Consider the following 17,036-nt stretch of genomic DNA (forward strand, 5'->3'; position numbering starts at 1 on the left):
TAACACCTATATATATATGTACAAGAAATTAAACCACTGGTGTATTTGATAGCCTTGGCTATGATTGAAAGTTTCTGAACATAAAATCCTATCTTTTCTTGAACATAACTGTTGCATGGCTTATTGCTTTTAAATTAAAAAAAAACTTTTAATGGGAATGGGTAGCTTTGGCCTCACAACAGATGAGAAGAAATAAATGTCCTAATTAAATAAGTGCCATGTTTTCAAGAATAAAACCAGTTTGAAAGCAAACAGCTCCATAAAGACTATAATCAAGTCCTTAATAACAGTTAGGTATTAAATTCAGTCTTGGCCCTTTTTCTAAAACTGTGTATTAGAAAGTAAAGGGGGATTTTCTTTAACGTGGAACAATTATTTATTACCAAAGTAACAAGACAGGGAAAGATGTGAACAAATCTGCTGATTAAACATTTGCATCAGATCTCAACCTTGAGATCACAGATAAATGGAAGTCTTCTTTACAAGCTCAGGGACAGCCTTATGAGTGAGTGATGACCTGAGACTGGAGGTATTCACTATTGTGCTCTTGCTCCAAGGTCTCCTGGTGTTTACTTCCTGTATACAGTTCTACCCATGTTTTCTCCACGAAGTTAGTCTTTGAGGAACAGGTGCACCTATCTCACTGATATGGGTGACAAAATACCTAATTGTTTTAAAAGCTAAAACACTGTTTGTATAGGCTATTATGCAAGGTAGAGGTAAAATCATCATATTCCTACCAGAATTAAGGGCTGCTCTCTCATTAGAGAGATGACTAGTGATAGTTTAACTGGAGGGTCACCATAGCTAGGCGAGGGGAGGTTGAGAAGGACCGTCTTTGTGGTAATCTCAGCCAGCGTGGAATTGAATCCACACTGTTGGCATCACACTGTATACCGAACAAGGCAACTGAGTTAACCAAGCCCCAGTTATTAGATTGCATTTTATTTTAGATGGTAGCTTTGGAATTAAAAATCTGTTTTGAAAATGTGGTACTTCACCCATTATGTTTGAGAACTACTGATCTAAACCATTTGAGTGCAGTGCACCAAAGACAGAAACCTACACTGAAAACCACAACAAAACCAACCAGGGAGGAAGGTGAATGCAAGAGTCTCCTGTTGTGGTTTCAAGGTTTACGAGGCAATTACATTTAGTTGGATGTTAATTCATACAAATATTATTGTATTGTTTTCAGCAGACCATGGATTGCTCCATTGAAAACAGCAAACTTTTGATTGCATGACAACACTCAATATGGCTTAATGCCACCAGGTTATCAATTTCACAAGCTTCACCAGAGTAGCCTCTCAACTTGAAAGCTAATTGAGTATTGCCATTTTTCCAGAGCTCACTTATACTTGCAGTGAGCATTTTGAATACCAGATATATTGTGACTGAATCCTGTCCCAGCCAGTCTAATTAACTGGGAAGAAAAGTTTTATTTTAAGGAAAAGATCTCCCCACAGAACATCTGCTTTACTGTTTTAGGGCCTTTTTCCCCTCTGAATGGAAGCTTAGACCACACCTAATAACAGTTAACTTTTTGAAAGCAGCTGCGGCCTCATATCCCCTGGATAGGGTCCAAGCAGCAAATTCACTGTAACAGAAGACGGGTCATGCAAGGCTAGTGAAAAGGAAACGTTTCCAATTCATTAAATCATGAGCCACATAAGGCCAAGTCTGCTCTGGTTCATTATTGTCACGACAGCTGGAGTGTACGTCTGTGTGAGACCAGAGCACCCAGAGACGAAAAGCCATTTCAAAACTGCACCCAGTACCAGAATTAGCTAGAAGAAGTTGGCAATAGACATTAAACAGTTAATAGCAGTTCTCCTACCCAAATTTCTGAAAAAGCCACAATACTTTAAAAATAGTTTGTATTTATTGTAAATTAACAACAGTCTGAACTACAAGCCAAACAGCACGTGCAGCAACTATTAATGCAGCTGGAGTACAGAGTTTTATTCACAGTATCTAAGCATGACTATTAATACAGATTCTAAGCAGATCTAAGCATCCGTAGTGTGCATGCATAGTTGAACCAGGTACTCTGTTCTGATGTAAATACTGGCTGCTGCCAGTGATCTCATTAACCCATTCACATATTTTTCAGTTAAGAAGTTTAGAGCTTTCCTCACAGGTTTTCAATACCATTTTAGCAGCCTGCAGTGTGTCTAAGTGTGTGTAGTATATTAAGACCAACAGATGCTTCAAGAATTGTTGATTCCATGTACCAATTTTATTTATATAGAAATACTTAAAAAAAACATGAAGTAGCACCATTACTTAAGTTTTACCTTTATTATGTAGAACTTTAAATGTCAGAAAAATAAAACTCTTGATACAATTTCAATTCTCGTCTCAGCAAATATAATATTAGTATTTGACCATGAGGTTAAAGGCCCTTTATCATAAAATAAAATATATTTCGTCTTTAAACTTTGCTCAATAAAGTACATTTACGATCAAGTAACTTCACCTACATATACATAAACAAGTGGTAAACAAATGTATTAAAATAGAAATACTAAAAACTATAGTGGTGCAACAGAATTTGTAATTTTTCACTGGTTTCTACTTGTACAAATGTTAGAAAGCTTAACTGTTTCCTTTCATTGATTTTTGCTACTTTTATAATTTCATTTTCGTAATAATATAGAATAAAATATGCTTTATATCATTGACTAGAAAATATGTTGGGTGAAGCGGGTTTTGTTTTAAAGAAGTCTTTGTTTTGTCCACTTCTGTTTCTGCTGAAACCGCCTTCCCTCCTGAAATACTGCTCGTGTCTACACATTGGTGTGGCGTCTCAAGAACCAGGCAACAGTATTGTGAGAGATACTAACAAAACCATACAGTGTTCGTGGTGCCCTGGTTTAAGGCTATTCGAAAATAAAAAGATTTAACCCAGCTACAAAAAAGTCTCACTGAAATTAAATTAAAATACTTGTAAACATCTGCCATACGAAATATAATTTTTCAAGTCAAAAAAGAATAAAATACTTCAATCTGTAATGCAATTCTCTTTTTTTTAGAATTCTCTTTTTTTGTTAAAACCTGCGGATTTTCACATAATATACGCGATATGTAGTTATTTTTTGCTAACTCTTTTCTGGATCTCAGTGATGCAGTATTACAAAGGATTTTGCTCCTGCCTGGTGTTTTTTTTAAGAAAATATACGAATCGCCTGAGTTACAGCTTTGCGGCAGACTGGACACTCAGGCTCAGTCTTCTCGCAGATTCTGTTCGCACACTCCATACAGAAAAGGTTGTGGCCACAGGGGACCAGGGCAGCGATCACCTCGCTCTCCAGACACATCAGACAGTCCCGGCTGCCTTTCCGCCTCATACTAGAGGAGGACGATGAGGAGGACGAGGAAGAGGAGGAAGAAGACGAAGAGCAGGAGCCGCTGGGCTCGGCTGGGATGCCGCCGGCCAGGTGACTGCCCCCGGGCAGCAGAGCAGCAGCGGGTCCGCCGTTGGCGAAAGGGACCAGGCCGATAGTTGAGGGCACCCCGCTCAGGGGGTCACTGCGTACCCGCCGGGCCAGCGGATGGTGCTCACCCCCAGCGGCGGCTCCGTTCAGGCCCAGCGGCGGAGGTGGGGGAGGAGGAGGCGGCGGGGGTGGGGGAGGAGGTGGTGAGAGCCGGGGCGGCGGAGCTCCCGCCGAACCGACGCTGCTGGCCCGCCGTTGCTGCTGCTGCTGCTGTTGCGCCGAAGGTACGCCGTTAGTGGAAGCGCCGGGCGGGTTGGAGCGCTCGAACTGTGACCAGATGATGGCCGGGGGGGCAGGGGCCGGGTCGAAACCGGGAGACTCGAAACCCAAGTCCCGCTCGGTTTCTCCGGTCAGGGAGGCGGGGAGAGATTCCCCGCCATACACGAAGCTGCTGCCGCCGCCTCCGTTGGCGGGGAAGTGAGCGGGCGGGCTGTAGTCGGCCAAGCGGCCGGCCGGGCTGAAGTAAGAGTCGGTGGACGCGCTGCCTAGCGAACTCGAGCTGTCGTTCCGGTAAGTGGAGAACGGTTTACGGCCGGGGGTCGGCTTGTTCCACAGGCTGCCCGGGCCGCCCAGCTCGAAACCTACGTCGGTACCGTTCGCGTGGAAATCGTTGTCGTCGGTGAGTTCGATCAGGCCGCCGGTTCTCATGGCGATGTGAGCCTCGATCTCCTCCCGCGCCCGGTCCACGTTCTCGGGCATCCCCGTCACCTCGAAGACCGGCTCCTTGTCCCGGCTCGGGGTGACGATGTAAGTGTGGGTCTGTTGCTGGATGCGTTTGATGGTCGCTCCTTTAGGCCCCACCACCAGGCCCACCACCCGGTAAGGGACCCGTACCTGGATGGTGGTCTGACCGGGCAGATTCGGGGGGCCCGGCGCCGCCCCGTTCAGCGCCGTGTTCTTGTTGCGGGAAGCTCGGATCATGGAGAAATGCTCGGCTGCCGAGATGATCTCCCGCCTGGCCATGGCCACATCCTCCTTGCGACCGGTCACAACGAAGACAGGCTCCTCCCCACGCACCGGGGTTTTGATGTAGGTGTTGGTCTTTGCCCGCAAAGCTTTGATTTTGCAACCTTTTACAGCGAGAGAGAGAGACACACACACACGGGGAGGGAAAAAAAAACAAACCCCATCGTTTAGTCACGAATATCAAAAAAAGTCTCGCCGAGTTACAAACAGCATGAAAATCAGACCTATCCCCATTCGCCCCCCCCCCAAACAAGGCGACCTGACGCATTTCTCCGCCTTGCACAATGCGCCCCTCTCGCATGTCTGCACTTTCCTTTGTCATCACTTACAGCACCATTACTCAAGGAGAGAGAGAGAACAAAGCAACAGTGAAAACACCCAGCGTGGAAGATTTCCACCAGCAGCATTTCTCTCTGCAATCTGTCTCTTGTTTAACGTTCTGAATTTTTGCGATTGCTGACTAAAAATGATTCATGAATAACCAGCCAGCGCAGAGCAGCTCACAAATAAAAAAGGCACATGTACTTTGTGCTGTAAGGATGCACGGTGTAAAAGATACTGGGCAGAGTATTGACATAGACAGAGAGAAGGCAATGGGAAATGATGCACAGTTTCAGGACATGTAGCACAGGATGCAGTGAAGATACAACACATGAAGAGATACATTGTTGCAGAATAAAGATAGATACAGATACACTGTATCAGAAGCCTCCAGAGATAGTTACAGACACAGCATAAAGATACACTGTATTCCTTCAGCTCACGTCACCGTCAAATTGCAATATTTTAAACCCAGGGAAGGGTTTGCAGGGCCAACACATGCCTGTTACTGTTCTTTACCTTGTCTGCCCACGATCTCTGCTACATGCTCCGAGCTCGGCACAGGCACGCACTCGGTCATGTTGACGCTCTTCTTCCTCGGCTCGTTATCGTAAATGGAGTTCTCGTCGTTGTCCAAACCGAGCAGCGAGAGCTGATCCAGAGCGATCTGCAGCGCTCGCTGGTCGTCCAGCGTCTCCCCTCCTCCTCCGTTGTTATTGTTGCTGCTGCCGCCGGAGTTCCGCTCCATGTCGGTAAAGAGCGAGCTCGGCATCTTTTTATGAAAGGGGAGAGAGAGAGAGGGAAAGAGAGAGAGAGAAGAGAGGCTGAGCCCGAGAGAAGCAGGAAGGAATCAGACAAAAGCAAACGGGAGGGGAGGGTATAGGGAGGGAGGGGAGTGGGGGGGGGGGGGGGTAGGGGAGGAGGAGGAGGAGAAGGGGGGAAGGGAAAGAGACAAGAGAGGGAAAAGCTGGGATAGGATTGAAGCAGCTCTCAGCAGATTCCCCGGCTGGGAGGGAGCCCGAACCCGGGGCAGTGGCCGGCTCCTGGGGCCGCGGGTCCCCTCCCACTGCCTTTGTCCTGTGGTCCCAGTGGGAGGGGGTGGCAGTGAGTACAGCGAAAGTCTGTGTGTGGAGTGGGCACCCAGAGCCGGTTTGCCGAGCTGGCTGAGGAGGGGGCTCTCTGTATAATGTATAGGTTATATATCCTGAGCTTCCCCTCCCTTCCCCGGGCGGTAGCAGAATCTAGCTCCGCCTGACTGACTCTCTCTCTCTTTGTGTGTGTGTGTGTTTGGGAGGGAGCTGGCGTGGTTGGCTGTCTCTCTCCTTTCTGTCTCTCTCTCTCTCTCTCTTGCCCGCTTTCAGCACCGTCTCGCCGCGTCCTGCTTCAGCCTCGGCAGCGCTGCCGAGCAGTGCGGCCCCATGACATCAGCCACACATGGCGGGGTCGGCGGGCAGAGGTGAAGTGGCGAGCCGCCTCATTGGCCGCTCCTACCCGGGGAGGGACGAGGGAGCTCCGACTGCAAGTGGATGGGACCGTCTCCTCTCCTCCCTCCCTCCCTCCGTCCTGCAACTCTCCCAACAATGAAACAATGCGAGCTGCAGCGTGCAGACACGCTGTTTTCTTTCTTTCCACGAAAGAACAGGTAGTTGAAATGTATCAAAGAAAACCTTTCCCCGCAATCTAGATTGCAAATGTTGACTGTTCTTCTGATATGAATTCTGTACTCAGGGTGCAGTGTTAATGAAACACTAGTGTTAGATCTGCTCAAAGCAATTATTCAGATAAAGGAATATTTTCTTGTCAATTCGACAATAATGCACGATGCAGTTAAGATACAATTTGTACTCAGGATTGTTTTAAGTCCCAGTGGGATCACCAGTAGAGTGCACAAAAACTAACCCTGCATCATATCGCTATTGCTCCTTACATAATGACCCATTTGCAGATTATAAATCGGGACGATATTTGCAACCGGTTAGCAGAAATGGGCGTTCTTATTGGAGATTTTTTTTGTACATTGATGGATTCACTGCCTCTAGCTTTCTGACAAAACCCATCGGTGCAGCCGAAACATCGAGGATCTGTTCCACGTGTAAATGAAAATAAGTGTTGTCCGGCGATCTTTATCATTGCAAAGGCCGACTACCCTCGATTTTCCAACAACAAAAGAAAACATGCCCAAACCTGTCTTTGTTGTAACTGTTCTAATACTCGGCGATTTTGGAGACGGGGTCAGATATTTGGGTCGCTACTGTATTCGCGGCTGTTAAACCTCCAAATAAAATGGAAATTGATTTTTTTTGGTTCAAAACTATAGCAGAATTAATGAAGGATATTTTAAAACCGAGCGGCCACGGTGTGTAATTACGTCAGAACCCAGCTCTGTGAGTTGGAGAATTGTTAACCAGATTCTCCCTCCCCCAACACACACACACACTCACAATGAAGAATATCTCTCCTGCATATTATCTCAGATTTAAGACTAGGAGTGACTGTTCGGAAATTGTACTGAGATTTCTATATTGCAGTGCTCTAAATTCCTGGACAGTGTTAATTCAGACACGGCTGAGTGTGGAAACATCTACACTTGCACTAGCGACACCATACCAGCATGTTCCGTTTGAGAACAAGTTGCCTGAATACAAAGACACGGCAACATGTTTTTCTCTCTTTCGTGTAAGCAAAAAATCACACCCATGTGTCAAGGAGGGTCAACTGTCTGATAACACTTGCTATCAAATAATAACAGCGCCGTGCGATGAGTAACACAGGTACACATTCCATTTCTGCACCCTGTTTACCTACCGCTGTTAACTACTAAGTGGCATTTCCATTGAGATTTCGAGTAGCTTATTGAATCACGATTAGACAACCACAGACCGGGAAGATATATGCCTAATTAGCGATTTTTTTTAACCTATTGTCATAAAGAAAACGTCCGACATCACTGTTAACATAAATAACTGGCTAAAATCCCCAAGTGTCAAAACAAATTGTTACCGACGATTGACTGAATTTTCAATGACGACGTCGCAATTATGTGGTATTGATAAACTGTTTGGTTTTGGGAGGTGGGAGTAATCTTTTTTTCCGTAGTTTATGATGTTAGCGCCTTCCAAAGATCGTGCAGCCTGAAATATAACTGATGGAAACTGCATCATAAAAGCTAAAACGTAACGCCAAGCATTCGAGGATAACTGCTAGTTAAATTTATAAGGTAAGGCTGAGCAAAAGTAAATTTCTTAAATCGGCATTTGCCCGACCAATGGAAGTAAGGGTGTGGGGGAGGGAAGAAACACGGTTTGAAAATGGTAACAGCCGCGCACACTGAATGCCATAATGTTCCCTCTTTATTCAGATTCGAAGAAAAGGCAATTCGTGGACGTGAGCTACGGGAGGGAGATGGATCAGCCCTCCGACCACAAAAAACATTTCTCCTCAGACTGAGATCGCTGGGACAGAAAGTACTTGCTCTGCATCCACAATGCTTTTGTTAATTTGGACTGCTTTAAACCATCCCTCACTGGCGAAACGTTTTTTTGGCCAATCGCTTCTTGCCTGTCGAGTTAACCAAATCAAGCTTATGATACATGAACTGCGTTGCCTGACCTAAATTACAACCCCACCACCACCACCACTAAATATCCCTTTGGGATGTGCTCACTTCAATCCTGCACAACCTCCATCTCTGAGCTTCAGCCAAGAGTCCTTGTTGCTATTTTATCTGCTGGTGTTTGTGAAGGCAAAGGTAAATATGATTGCCCGCCAGATATTTTTCAGGTCCTCCTGAGGTGAAAGGTTATATTATGAGCCTTACGATGCTGGACGATGCGCTGCACCCCGCAACCTTAAAGAGGAGTAAAACGTCAACCTTTACTGAAGGACATTCCTAACATGATATTCCCGTACCCGGGAATCAAGAGATGCTTATAGCAACGGAAATGGGTCTTTTAAAAAATATTGTTGTGGAACAATGGCTTAACGGGTAGAAAGTATATTTTGGTGGCTGGTGTTTAATATCATTAGAGATTGATGAGTGTTTTATTTACATTTAAATGGAGTTATACTGTGTTCATCAATACACTATCACAGAGCACGAGGTATTTAACTTTGCATTAAGCGTTTGATGTGCAGAGTGATGAGTGTTGATGTCGGATTTGGAATTTAAACATTGGGTTATGTCAAACCTAATCGTTTCACTGGCCTTCTTTGCGACGTCCCGCAATGCCAGCGTTACTCCTCGTAAATAGAGACAGGGGTTATTTTGTGATATGGCTGACTTTAACTGCCTTCTGTTGTAAATCATTTCAAGAACATTGTCAATGAAAGTAAGAAAGAGCCGCTACATCGGGTGGATGAAGAATGGAACCAGCAGTTTGTGCCACTCTGGTTCTAGCGGTCTCATTCTGCCTGTTAGATGTTGATGTCCAGTAGTCAATAAAGACCTGACAAACATGATATCATGCAAATTATAGGTGGGATACAGCAGGCTCAGCCATAGTTTGGTGCCACGTCTTCCATAGAATCATTACACTGGGGAAGCAGGCATTTTGGCCCAACAAGTCCACACTGACCCTCTGAAGAGCATTCCACCCACCCCGTAATCCTGCATCCCTCATGGCTAACATACCTAATTCATACCTCTGTGGACACTATGGGCAGTTTAGCATGATCAATCCACCTAACCTGCACATCTTTAGACTGGGGAGGAAACCAGGACACTTGGTAGAAATCCATGCAGACATGGGGAGAACATGCAAACTCAACACAGACAGTTGCCTGAGGGTGGAATTGAACCTGGATCCCTAGTGCTATGAGGCAGTAGCGCTAACCACTGAGCCACCATTCTGCCAACCCCCTAACTGTTCATTATTTATTGTCTTCACACCCAAACTGTGTATGCATAATTGTTCATATCTGATTTGTTTTAATCTTCTCTAAAAGAAATTGATTTCCTATGAAAATTTAGGAGCCAATTTTAACTGTTTTCCATTGTCAATTGTGCCATCAATTTAACTATAGATTATTTACAGTGCTGGAGCATTTTCATGTATTTATGCATTTATTTTAGGAATATACACTCTAACTGCACTGCTTACATATACGCCAGGGTGAGATACTAAATGCATGTTTTAAATAGCTGATTATTCACTTTGGATTGATTCTCTTGCTGCTCAATTTAGCCCAAGACATACATTTTTAGAAAATCAGTATTACGTGGTGGCATGTGCTGGGGAATTTGAAGGAGTGGCTGTGCTGAAAATATTGTAGGTGAATTTTAATGCACACAGCCAATGATTCTGGCTTGTATCATCTCCCACCCCATTAAAAAAAAACTAAATAAGGAGTTCATTCCTCTATGGCCCAATACACTGAGCTGTGAGCTTACATTGTTCAGTTTTCTTGCTCCAATCAAACTTGCTAGTGCAAGTATTTTAAATATGTTTTGTTTTTGAAATAATGAATTGAGAATCTAAAATAAAAGACATGCAGCAGGAATGCAGTCACACATAAAAGTTAGGACTGGATTCCTTGGTAGTTTAACATGAATACTGTCACTAAATCCACATCAGCGCAAAACAACGTTCGAAATAGGGACAGGAGTAGGCCATCTGGCCCATCGAGCCTGCTCCACTATTCAGTAAGATTATCGCTGATCTTTTCGTGGACTCAGATCCTCTTAGCCACCTGCTCACCCTTAATTTCTTTACTGTATAGAATTCTATCTATCTTTGCCTTAAAAATATTCGACAAGGTCAACTCAACTGCTTCATTGTGCGGGGCATTCCACAGATTCAGAACCTTTTGGGTGAAGAAGTTCCTCCTCCACTTGGTCCTAAATCTGCTCCCCCTTATTCTGAGGCTTTGACCCCTAGTTCTAGTTTCAAGTTTTCAGCTTAGTTGCAAGTTCATGAAAATAGGGAAAACTGTTTAACAATAGCTAAGCTGCAGAATTGACTTACATCTCTCAGAACTTATAGACCTATTGCATATGTTGTGTATACATATTAGTTATATCAGAGATATTCGTCTATAGGTTCTGCATTTGCTGTAAACATATGCCACATTGTATGCCATTACCATGGTGCACCCATGCAATTCCACATGTCACACCATAATTTCTGGGGAGTCTTGTGTCGCTGCACAGACAGTTGTTAATTGCTGCACCTTTGCGTATCTCACGCATTAAACTTCTGCCCACCCACACACCCCATTTAAATCAACAGCGAGATTGCGTTTGCTGCTTAGTTCCAGTATAATTATCAGTGCTTCTTAAACCATTGCAGACTGGCATTGGATGGTTCAGAATCAGGAAAGTATTCAACGACTCTTCACTTGCTCTATAAATAACATCTTCACTGACTTACTGGAGAATCACAGAACTTGTATGTGGTTTGGCAACCATTCATTTCCCTAAATTATTTTGGGCCCCCAATCTTCGTAAAACATCCCAATGTATGTAATTATGAATATACAAATTGACTAGTAAATTCAGTGGATTAAGAGATATGATGAGTTACAAATTTCCAGAACTTATTGGTCAATTTACTCTAGCCCACTATTAGTTTCATTCACCCTTCATTACTCAATTATTTTAAAGAACTTGATGGATTTGCAGATTAATCACCCATTAAATGCACCACAGAATGCTAAGACTGGTAATGAAAAGGGTAAGTATCCTTCTTGATGACATGACAATGGGAGCCAACATCTGTCTAGGAATTGAACCATTTGAACTGTGGAGTGTCATTCTCTAAGTGGCACGTTATTCTTAGAAATTTTTGAAGTATTATGTTTTATACTAAATTTTATCAGTTTTTTTTTTGTCACTTTTTCTCTGCTTCTCAATCCAATCCTTCCTTTCTCGTTACTTCCTTTCCACACCAGATTTAACTCTAATTCATTACCCAACTGAGGTATTCCTCTTTATCTTTCTCAGTCATTAAATTTCATTGATTAAGAAGATACACCATATCTCCCACCCTTCACTGAAATCCCAGATGTCTCATTGCCGTTGCCACATCTTTCTCGGCTTGCACAATACAGTCCAAGAACATACTGAATAGAAAATGTAGAAAAGAAGTTTAATGTGGCATATCTGTAGTGTGAGTTCCAGTCCATTAGTTTTATCTTAAGGTTTGTTGAGTTGGTACATCATGTAGATTCATCTTGGGATGCAATGTCTAGGGATTGCATTCAATTTAGGAGACTGACCAGTACACACATATCATTTTTTGATGTCTATTCATTTATTTACACATAAGTTACTCTTTTTTTAGAAAAATTGCTATCACTTTACTTACTTGTGGCTGAAATTCTAAAGTCCAGAATATGTGTTCAAACAAAATTAGCAATTTACACAAAATATATTTTCCAATAATAGGATTCAACTTATCAGTCAGTTTATATTTGTATTAAAATGCCTTCAACAGAGAAAGATCTTGGATTTGCACAGAGCTGTTCATGTCCTTGCAACATCTGAAATGCTCTATAGATCATTTGTTTTTGAAGTGTAGTTGCGAGTGTTATGTAAACAAACACAGCAGCCAATTTGTATACAGCAATTTCTCAAGAATAACAGTAAGATAAATGACTGAGTGGTGGCATTGTTTGAGGGAAGAAAAATTAGTTAGGTCATCCGAGAGTTATGGCAGCATGAAAATCGATGCATCCACAACATTCATTCAAAATTTAGTTGCGAAGACTACCTTCAAAGCTTTCAGTACTATGGTGGAGTATCGGTCTAGATTATGTACACAAGCACTGCATCGGGTGTGAAAACCTAACTTCTAGTGGTGAAAGGGATAGTACTGAGTCAAGATGATACTGTCTTCTTTAAAGCCCTACTCTGCAGGAAGTCTGGGCTTGAAATTGACAAATTTTCCCCAGAGCTGATGCAGCCTGACAATATATCGCACCTTTTTGAGGATATATCCATACCACTCGGCATTTGGAAGTATTGAAACTGTTTTCTTTTGGTTCCAACAGTTTGTGCTCAGTTCTTCTTTGAAATTGTTTACAGCAAAGCCGGAGGAGAAATTTCCAAAGCTTTATTCAGATAAAGTTTATAGTGGTCTGGATTTGTGGGTCTGTTGCACTTTGCCTTTTCACTGAATGTTCCTGCGAGCCAACTATCAAAATGGTCTGGCTCCCTCTCCAGGACACCTGGGACCTCTGTGAACAGCAGGGCAAGTAATTCAGTGTCTGCCTAACCACTCAGACAGAAGGACCATTATACAGCAGCAGAGTCCAAACCAGCAAGTGTCTTCTAAGTGATTCAATTCAACATCAAATCAGGTACAAACAACAAAATGAAGAATTTGATTAAGAGAGATAACATAAATAGGAAAGTAGAAGCATTTTTAGAAGTTTATATTTTTTTGAAAATCCCGAACAATAGTTAAAATAGAGTGAGATTGTATACATGTTAAAGCTAATTTTCAGTGTCAGATCATGTGGCTGTATGCACTGAAGAGAGATTGCATAGAATGGGCCTATAATCTTTGGGGTTTCCAAGAATGAGAGATGGTCTCTTGAAACGTACAATAGAGGAGAATCGCTAAGATGTTGCCTGGGATGGACCATCTTAGCCATGAAGGTAGTTTGGATAGATTGGGTTGATTTCTTTTGAGCAGAGAAGATTGATGGGGTGGTAGAGCTGTATAAGATTATGAAAGGCAATGACTGGGTGGATAGAAAGCAGCTGTTCCCTTTGGTTGAAGGGTCAATAGTAGGGGGCATATTTTAAAGATAAAAGCCAGGAGGTGTAGAGGAGATTTGATGAAAATTCATTTCACCCAGATGGCAGTGGCAATCTAAATGTACTGCCTGGGAGGGTAGCTGGGGCAAGTAACCTCACAGCTTTTATAATGTACTTGGATGAGCCACTTGAATGTCATAACATTCAAGTCTTAAGGCTGGAAAGTGGAACTAGTGTAAATTTAGTTTATTGTTAGCAGTACTAACTCAATGGGCCAAAAAGCCTCTTCTATACTATATGACTCCAGAAATATTCCATTAGGGCTGACAGGGTAGTTGTTGAAAGGCTGTTTCTCTAAATACAGTATTCAGAGATGGGGGCTTAGTCTCAAGTAAGGAGTCAGCCATTATGCCTGAGATGAGGAAAATTTCTTCATTCCAATGATTCCAAAGAGAATGGCCAAAACTGAAATCAGTATAGTATAGTTTTTGGGTTCCAAGTGAAGCAAGTTATTGAGTGGAAAAGTGGAGTTGAGGATCAAATGCCAGTGAGCACCTAATCAAATGGAGATTAATGGGCCATTTGGCCTACACATACTTAGACTTCTTAGTTCAGATATAATTCAGATTCATCAAGGTGTAAAAAAACACTTAAACTGAAATATAAAACATCACATTTTTGGCAGCTTTAGTGTACATATTAGGAATCATAACTTTTTGTCATTCTACATGTTTCATTCTTTCGGTGAGATATGATTATTTTGGAGGAGCAAGGCATTGTGGAAAGCAATGTCCTGATTTGCACACTCTACTGTGCACGTAAATTTGTTGAAGTTGCTCTCTGCTTAATATGTTGATAATATTGAGCACTGTTAGCCTCATTGTCATTTCTACTGCAAAATACAGCACATTAACTAAAGAAAATACAATTGGATCTTAAGCCTGCCAGAGTAACGTGTAAAATGACCATTCTAAATAAGTACCAGGCAATTTCTAATGTGTGGCTAAGCTGTAATTTTACTGCCAATCAGAAGCTTTACACTCAGATGGCAAACTGAATATTTAGCCCCTGAGGGGCCGTGTATCTTATCAGAGATTTGTTCTGGCAGTGCATTTTGAAAATCAAAAATACAGTTTTGCTTTGTACTCTTTAACATTCAGAAATCAAAAATAAATTTAATTCACATGAATGAAATATGGATTCTCAATGTGACGTCTTTATATTTTATCCACTCCACATTTTAAAAAGTAACAAAATATTTTGGAACACCGGTGTTATGACAAATCCTGGATGAGGCTCCTCAATTTGGAATGGTGCCAGACAGGATAGCTCAAACTGTTCAAGTGTGGATTGGCAAACTGGTTCCCCTTCATTGTTCAGCTGTCTCCTTAGTCCCTTCAATTGTGGACACCATTTTCCCTGGCTCAAATGAATTTAAGATTTAAAAGAAACCAGTATAACTGTGTGTCCTTGAATTATCAAAAATAGCCAATTTATTAATTACTAAACGCAAGATTAAATAGCAACACAACACACGGATGCACAGATTAAGAATAGGTAGTGAGTCCAAAAAGGGATTTAAAAATGTACAGAACAATCCCTGAATTGTTTGTGAAGAACTGATAGTTGAATCTTGCATCCATTACAGTACATGTTATCAGTAGCCTTTGAAGGTGTTAGTTGAACAGTTGGTCTCATGATTCTGTGCCCCTTCTCTGCAGCCATAACATTGTATTCACTGTGTTCTATTACCGTATGCACTTTGTATCATTTAATCTGCCTGTGCTGCATGCAAAACAAAACTTTTCACTGTACCTAGGTATATGGGACAATAATAAATCAAATGCAATCTTGGCTTTGTAGGTTGATTGAAACTCTTTGACCTGATTCAGTTGTAGAGAGCTTTTCCCTTCCTATTGACACCAATGCAAGGGTGTTTAAATAGCTGTTCTCACAGCTGTGTCATTACACTACACTAGTGTACACACTAAGATGTCAGGCCACTAACATACACAGACCAGGATTGAAGCTCACTTTTAATTCCTGTCCCTATGTATTCTTGAAAGAAGAGAAGTATAAATTTGTTTCTTGCACCAAATATTGTCTTATTTTACCATGACATTCACCATATGAAATATTCCTAGAGATTACAAATTCAGTTTACAGTGAATATTCTCTCTTTGAAGCTTCTTTGATATCTTGTCAAATGTGACATTCTAGAGTCCATCGCTCTCTCTGTCTGTAGGCACTACCTACTTTCATATCTGAAATCAATCTTTGGCTGGAATCTCTTTTTTTTAACTAAAAACTCCTGCTGTAATTAATGTTTGATCTGGGTTATGGTTTGTGATCATGAAATGTCCCCTCTGCAATGGTGGCATTGTTTTATTACGCTGACCAGAAACTGGACTGGACCAGCCATATACATACAAGAACAGCCACCAGCTAGAAATCTTGAAACAAGTAACTCACCTCCTGATTCCCCAAAGCTTGGCCACTATCCACAAAAAACTGCTGCCTCATTGGTTCAGTTCCAGCTTTGGGTGACAGTCAGTGCAGAATTTGTACATTTTCCCTGTGTCTCTATGGGTTTCCTCCGGGGTGCTCTGGTTTCTTCCCAGAGTTCAAAGATGTGTAGATTAGGTGGATTGGCTGTGCTAAATTGTCCAGGGATGTACAGGCTAGCTGGGTTAGCCATGGGAAATGCGGGGATGCAGTGGGGGGTTGGGATGTCCTTCAGCAGTTGGTGCAGACTCAATGGGCTGAATGGCCTTTTTCTACACTGTAGCAATTCTATGATTCTACAAGTCACAGAACCAGGCATCTAAGGCTTCACCTTAGATAGCCAAAGGCTTTTCCCCATGGTGGGGGAGTCTAAAACTAGAGGGCATAGGTTTAAGCTGAAAGGGGAGAGGTTGGTACAAATACAAATTTAAAAGTCATCCAAATAGATATATGAATAGGAAGGGCTTAGAGCGATATGGGCCAACTACTGGCAAATTTGATTAGTTTAAGATATCTGGTCAGCATGGATGAGTTGGACCGAAGGGTCTATTTCCATGTTGTACATTTCAATGACACCATATGACACTATCTTCGGTGGAGAATAACTCTTTATCTTAGAGGGAGCCTATGTGTCATGTATGTTCCCAACATTCTCAGCAACAATGTCTAACTAGCTAATGGAACTTGTACCTAATTGTCATCAAGCAATAAGCTTATCAAAACAAGAACCTCTTCTTGTTAAGACTCTTGGTGGTTGATCCTCTGTCACTTGAGACCAAACAGGCCCTTTGACAAAGTCAAAGGGAAGATGATTGGGTGTAAATATCCTTCTATCACCAAAAAAACACATCATGATCATTGCTTCATATCACTCGGTACAACAGTGAAAACAATCCATTGGAAGCAGGAGAAGAAATTTCCGGAAGAACAAGTGAGTTCACAGCTTTAAATACTTCACCACTTCAAACACTACTCATACAGACAGCAAGCAAATGAAAGTGCTTAAAAAAGTAATCAACAAGAACGCATGGAAAAACCAACAA

At 42.3% G+C, this 17,036-nt stretch overlaps 1 protein-coding gene across 1 annotated transcript; it reads right to left on the bottom strand.

Annotated features, from left to right (window-relative positions):
- Window positions 1-1,909: 1,909 nt before the first annotated feature.
- mex3b (mex-3 RNA binding family member B) lies at window positions 1,910-6,292 on the bottom strand. The gene is made up of 2 exons (XM_048562826.2): window positions 5,307-6,292; window positions 1,910-4,570 (listed from the first exon to the last, which is right to left on the bottom strand). The coding sequence occupies exons 1-2, from the start codon at window positions 5,557-5,559 to the stop codon at window positions 3,171-3,173; spliced, it is 1,653 nt and encodes a 550-aa protein (XP_048418783.2). The 5' UTR covers window positions 5,560-6,292; the 3' UTR covers window positions 1,910-3,170.
- Between the last annotated feature and the right edge of the window lie 10,744 nt (window positions 6,293-17,036).

Source organism: Stegostoma tigrinum, chromosome 33, assembly GCF_030684315.1.
Source record: "Stegostoma tigrinum isolate sSteTig4 chromosome 33, sSteTig4.hap1, whole genome shotgun sequence".
Classification (NCBI taxonomy): Eukaryota; Metazoa; Chordata; class Chondrichthyes; order Orectolobiformes; family Stegostomatidae; genus Stegostoma; species Stegostoma tigrinum.